This window comes from Mustelus asterias, unplaced genomic scaffold (genome assembly GCF_964213995.1).
Source record: "Mustelus asterias unplaced genomic scaffold, sMusAst1.hap1.1 HAP1_SCAFFOLD_2491, whole genome shotgun sequence".
In the NCBI taxonomy this organism is placed as follows: domain Eukaryota; kingdom Metazoa; phylum Chordata; class Chondrichthyes; order Carcharhiniformes; family Triakidae; genus Mustelus; species Mustelus asterias.
This window is the reverse complement of record NW_027592436.1, coordinates 39525-45524: the sequence shown is the minus strand read 5'-3', so window position 1 is coordinate 45524 and position 6000 is coordinate 39525. Positions and strand designations below refer to the sequence as shown.

General features: G+C 52.3%; 1 protein-coding gene across 1 annotated transcript in view; it reads left to right on the top strand.

Annotated features, from left to right (window-relative positions):
• Positions 1-270: 270 nt before the first annotated feature.
• The window catches only part of LOC144489746 (glucagon receptor-like), a 43643-nt gene continuing 37913 nt past the window's right edge, over positions 271-6000 (top strand). Inside the window, exons 1-2 of the mRNA XM_078207599.1 lie at positions 271-342; positions 507-603. Of these exons, the coding sequence (XP_078063725.1) occupies positions 271-342; positions 507-603 (169 nt within the window). The remainder of the gene's footprint in view (positions 343-506; positions 604-6000) is intronic.

Here is a 6000-nt window from a genome sequence, read left to right as displayed (position 1 = left end):
CTCTCTCTATCACTCCCTCTCTCTGTCTCTCTCTCTATCACTCCCTCTCTCTGTCTCTCTCTCTCTCTATCACTCCCTCTCTCTGTCTCTCTCTCTATCACTCCCTCTCTCTGTCTCTCTCTCTCTATCACTCCCTCTCTGCCTCACTCTATCTGTTGCGCTGAAAGACTCTGGATGTCCTCTCAATGCCAAGGGCTCTGTTGCCTGTCTGTGATTGGGCAATGTGACGGTGACCCCCTGAGCTGCTGACCAGTGGGATGCCGGCGAGCGATGACCCGTCCCCTCAGGCCTTTCGTTGTAGCCCTCGGCATTCTAGCCCTTGTCATTGTGCCTGGTGTGGAGGTAAGGAGTGGAGCGCGAGGCTCACATTGTGGGGGAGGGGGCAGGGGTGGGGGGTGGGGGGGGAGGGGGGGCAATGACACATGGTCGCTACAATCACTGCGCTTCAGGGGTCAAATGGAAGCAGGTTAGACATGTGTCCAAGAACCTTCTGTCTCCTTCAACAGGAAGCCAGCGTGGGGAGACTGGAAACCACTCTGGAGGCCTGGCAGCTGTACAAGAAGGAATGTGACAGAAAGATGCTCGAGGAACCATTATCACAAGGTACATCTCGGAGAGAGAGAGGACTGAGAGACACCAGTCAGTGTACAGATATCTCCCTGAGAGAGAGAGAGAGGGGACTGAGAGACACCAGTCAGTGTACAGATATCTCCCTGAGAGAGAGAGGGGACTGAGAGACACCAGTCAGTGTACAGATATCTCCCTGAGAGAGAGCGGGGACTGAGAGACACCAGTCAGTGTACAGATATCTCCCTGAGAGAGGGGACTGAGAGACACCAGTCAGTGTACAGATATCTCCCTGAGAGAGAGAGGGGACTGAGAGACACCAGTCAGTGTACAGATATCTCCCTGAGAGAGAGAGAGAGGGGACTGAGAGACACCAGTCAGTGTACAGATATCTCCCTGAGAGAGAGAGGGGACTGAGAGACACCAGTCAGTGTACAGATATCTCCCTGAGAGAGAGAGAGAGGGGACTGAGAGACACCAGTCAGTGTACAGATATCTCCCTGAGAGAGAGAGGGGACTGAGAGACACCAGTCAGTGTACAGATATCTCCCTGAGAGAGAGAGAGAGGGGACTGAGAGACACCAGTCAGTGTACAGATATCTCCCTGAGAGAGAGAGAGAGGGGACTGAGAGACACCAGTCAGTGTACAGATATCTCCCTGAGAGAGAGAGGGGACTGAGAGACACCAGTCAGTGTACAGATATCTCCCAGAGAGAGAGAGAGAGAGGGGACTGAGAGACACCAGTCAGTGTACAGATATCTCCCTGAGAGAGAGGGGACTGAGAGACACCAGTCAGTGTACAGATATCTCCCTGAGAGGGAGAGAGGACTGAGAGACACCAGTCAGTGTACAGATATCTCCCTGAGAGAGAGAGAGGGGGCTGAGAGACACCAGTCAGTGTACAGATATCTCCCTGAGAGAGAGAGGACTGAGAGACACCAGTCAGTGTACAGATATCTCCCTGAGAGAGAGAGGGGACTGAGAGACACCAGTCAGTGTACAGATATCTCCCTGAGAGAGAGAGGACTGAGAGACACCAGTCAGTGTACAGATATCTCCCAGAGAGAGAGAGAGGACTGAGAGACACCAGTCAGTGTACAGATATCTCCCTGAGAGAGAGAGGGGACTGAGAGACACCAGTCAGTGTACAGATATCTCCCTGAGAGAGAGAGGACTGAGAGACACCAGTCAGTGTACAGATATCTCCCAGAGAGAGAGAGAGGACTGAGAGACACCAGTCAGTGTACAGATATCTCCCTGAGAGAGAGAGGGGACTGAGAGACACCAGTCAGTGTACAGATATCTCCCTGAGAGAGAGAGGGGACTGAGAGACACCAGTCAGTGTACAGATATCTCCCTGAGAGAGAGGGGGGGGACTGAGAGACACCAGTCAGTGTACAGATATCTCCCTGAGAGAGAGGGGGGGGACTGAGAGACACCAGTCAGTGTACAGATATCTCCCTGAGAGAGAGGGGATTGAGAGACACCAGTGAGTGTACAGATATCTCCCTGAGAGAGAGAGAGAGGACTGAGAGACACCAGTCAATGTACAGATATCTCCCTGAGAGATGGAGGTGACTGAGAGACACCAGTCAGTGTACAGATATCTCCCTGAGAGAGAGAGAGGGGACTGAGAGACACCAGTCAATGTACAGATATCTCCCTGAGAGAGAGGGGACTGAGAGACACCAGTCAGTGTACAGATATCTCCCTGAGCGAGAGAGAGGGGACTGAGAGACACCAGTCAGTGTACAGATATCTCCCTGAGAGAGAGAGAGAGAGGGGACTGAGAGACACCAGTCAATGTACAGATATCTCCCTGAGCGAGAGGGGACTGAGAGACACCAGTCAGTGTATAGATATCTCCCTGAGAGAGAGAGAGAGAGAGAGGACTGAGAGACACCAGTCAGTGCACAGATATCTCCCTGAGCGAGAGAGAGGGGACTGAGAGACACCAGTCAGTGGACAGATATCTCCCTGAGAGAGAGAGAGAGGGGACTGAGAGACAGCAGTCAGTGTACAGATATCTCCCTGAGAGAGAGGGGGGACTGAGAGACACCCGTCAGTGTACAGATATCTCCCTGAGAAAGAGAGAGGGGACTGAGAGACACCAGTCAGTGTACAGATATCTCCCTGAGAGAAAGAGGGGACTGAGAGACACCAGTCAGTGTACAGATATCTCCCTGAGAGAGAGAGAGAGGGGACTGAGAGACACCAGTCAGTGTACAGATATCTCCCTGAGAGAGAGAGGGGACTGAGAGACACCAGTCAGTGTACAGATATCTCCCTGAGAGAGAGAGAGAGGGGACTGAGAGACACCAGTCAGTGTACAGATATCTCCCTGAGAGAGAGGGGACTGAGAGACACCAGTCAGTGTACAGATATCTCCCTGAGAGGGAGAGAGGACTGAGAGACACCAGTCAGTGTACAGATATCTCCCTGAGAGAGAGAGAGGGGGCTGAGAGACACCAGTCAGTGTACAGATATCTCCCTGAGAGAGAGAGGACTGAGAGACACCAGTCAGTGTACAGATATCTCCCTGAGAGAGAGAGGGGACTGAGAGACACCAGTCAGTGTACAGATATCTCCCTGAGAGAGAGAGGACTGAGAGACACCAGTCAGTGTACAGATATCTCCCAGAGAGAGAGAGAGGACTGAGAGACACCAGTCAGTGTACAGATATCTCCCTGAGAGAGAGAGGGGACTGAGAGACACCAGTCAGTGTACAGATATCTCCCTGAGAGAGAGAGGACTGAGAGACACCAGTCAGTGTACAGATATCTCCCAGAGAGAGAGAGAGGACTGAGAGACACCAGTCAGTGTACAGATATCTCCCTGAGAGAGAGAGGCGACTGAGAGACACCAGTCAGTGTACAGATATCTCCCTGAGAGAGAGAGGGGACTGAGAGACACCAGTCAGTGTACAGATATCTCCCTGAGAGAGAGGGGGGGGACTGAGAGACACCAGTCAGTGTACAGATATCTCCCTGAGAGAGAGAGGGGACTGAGAGACACCAGTCAGTGTACAGATATCTCCCTGAGAGAGAGGGGATTGAGAGACACCAGTGAGTGTACAGATATCTCCCTGAGAGAGAGAGAGAGGACTGAGAGACACCAGTCAATGTACAGATATCTCCCTGAGAGATGGAGGTGACTGAGAGACACCAGTCAGTGTACAGATATCTCCCTGAGAGAGAGAGAGGGGACTGAGAGACACCAGTCAATGTACAGATATCTCCCTGAGAGAGAGAGGGGACTGAGAGACACCAGTCAGTGTACAGATATCTCCCTGAGCGAGAGAGAGGGGACTGAGAGACACCAGTCAGTGTACAGATATCTCCCTGAGAGAGAGAGAGAGGGGACTGAGAGACACCAGTCAATGTACAGATATCTCCCTGAGCGAGAGGGGACTGAGAGACACCAGTCAGTGTACAGATATCTCCCTGAGAGAGAGAGAGAGAGGACTGAGAGACACCAGTCAGTGCACAGATATCTCCCTGAGCGAGAGAGAGGGGACTGAGAGACACCAGTCAGTGGACAGATATCTCCCTGAGAGAGAGAGAGAGGGGACTGAGAGACAGCAGTCAGTGTACAGATATCTCCCTGAGAGAGAGGGGGGACTGAGAGACACCCGTCAGTGTACAGATATCTCCCTGAGAAAGAGAGAGGGGACTGAGAGACACCAGTCAGTGTACAGATATCTCCCTGAGAGAAAGAGGGGACTGAGAGACACCAGTCAGTGTACAGATATCTCCCTGAGAGAGAGAGAGGGGACTGAGAGAAAGCAGTCAGTGTACAGATATCTCCCTGAGAGAGAGAGAGGACTGAGAAACACCAGTCAGTGTACGGATATCTCCCTGAGAGAGAGAGAGAGAGGGGACTGAGAGACACCAGTCAGTGTACAGATATCTCCCTGAGAGAGAGAGGGGGGACTGAGATACACCAGTCAGTGTACAGATATCTCCCTGAGAGAGAGAGAGAGGGGACTGAGAGACACCAGTCAGTGTACAGATATCTCCCTGAGAGAGAGGACTGAGAGACACCAGTCTGTGTAGATATCTCCCTGAGTGAGAGAGAGGGACTGAGAGACACCAGTCAGTGTACAGATATCTCCCTGAGAGAGAGGGAGGGGACTGAGAGACACCAGTCAGTGTACAGATATCTCCCAGAGAGAGAGGGGACTGAGAGACACCAGTCAGTGTACAGATATCTCCCTGAGAGAGAGAGGACTGAGAGACACCAGTCAGTGTACAGATATCTCCCTGAGAGAGAGGGAAGGCATTGAGAGACACCAGTCAGTGTACAGATATCTCCCTGAGAGAGAGAGAGGGACTGAGAGACACCAGTCAGTGTACAGATATCTCCCTGAGAGAGAGAGAGAGGGGACTGAGAGACACCAGCCAGTGTACAGATATCTGTGAGAGAGGACTGAGAGACTCCAGTCAGTGTACAGATATCTCCCTGAGAGAGAGAGGGGACTGAGAGACACCAGTCAGTGTACAGGTATCTCCCTGAGAGAGAGAGAGGGGACTGAGAGACACCAGTCAGTGTACAGATATCTCCCTGAGAGAGAGAGAGGGGACTGAGAGACACCAGTCAGTGTACAGATATCTCCCTGAGAGAGGGGGAAGGGATTGAGAGACACCAGTCAGTGTACAGATATCTCCCTGAGAGAGGGAGAGGGGACTAAGAGACACCAGTCAGTGTACAGATATCTCCCTGAGAGAGGGAGAGGGGACTGAGAGACACCAGTCAGTGTACAGATATCTCCCTGAGAGAGAGGGGACTGAGAGACACCAGTCAGTGTACAGACATCTCCCTGAGAGAGAGAGGGGACTGAGAGACAGCAGTCAGTGTACAGATATCTCCCTGAGAGAGAGAGAGGGGACTGAGAGACAGCAGTCAGTGTACAGATATCTCCCTGAGAGAGAGGGGACTGAGCGACACCAGTCAGTGTACAGACATCTCGCTGAGAGAGAGAGGGGACTGAGAGACATCAGTCAGTGTACAGACATCTCCCTGAGAGAGAGAGGGGACTGAGAGACAGCAGTCAGTGTACAGATATCTCCCTGAGAGAGAGAGAGAGGGGACTGAGAGACACCAGTCAGTGTACAGATATCTCCCTGAGAGAGAGAGAGGGGACTGAGAGACACCAGTCAGTGTACAGATATCTCCCTGAGAGAGAGGGGACTGAGAGACAGCAGTCAGTGTACAGATATCTCCCTGAGAGAGAGCGGGGACTGAGAGACAGCAGTCAGTGTACAGATATCTCCCTGAGAGAGAGGGGACTGAGAGACACCAGTCAGTGTACAGATATCTCCCTGAGAGAGAGCGGGGACTGAGAGACAGCAGTCAGTGTACAGATATCTCCCTGAGAGGGGACTGAGAGACACCAGTCAGTGTACAGATATCTCCCAGAGAGAGAGAGAGGA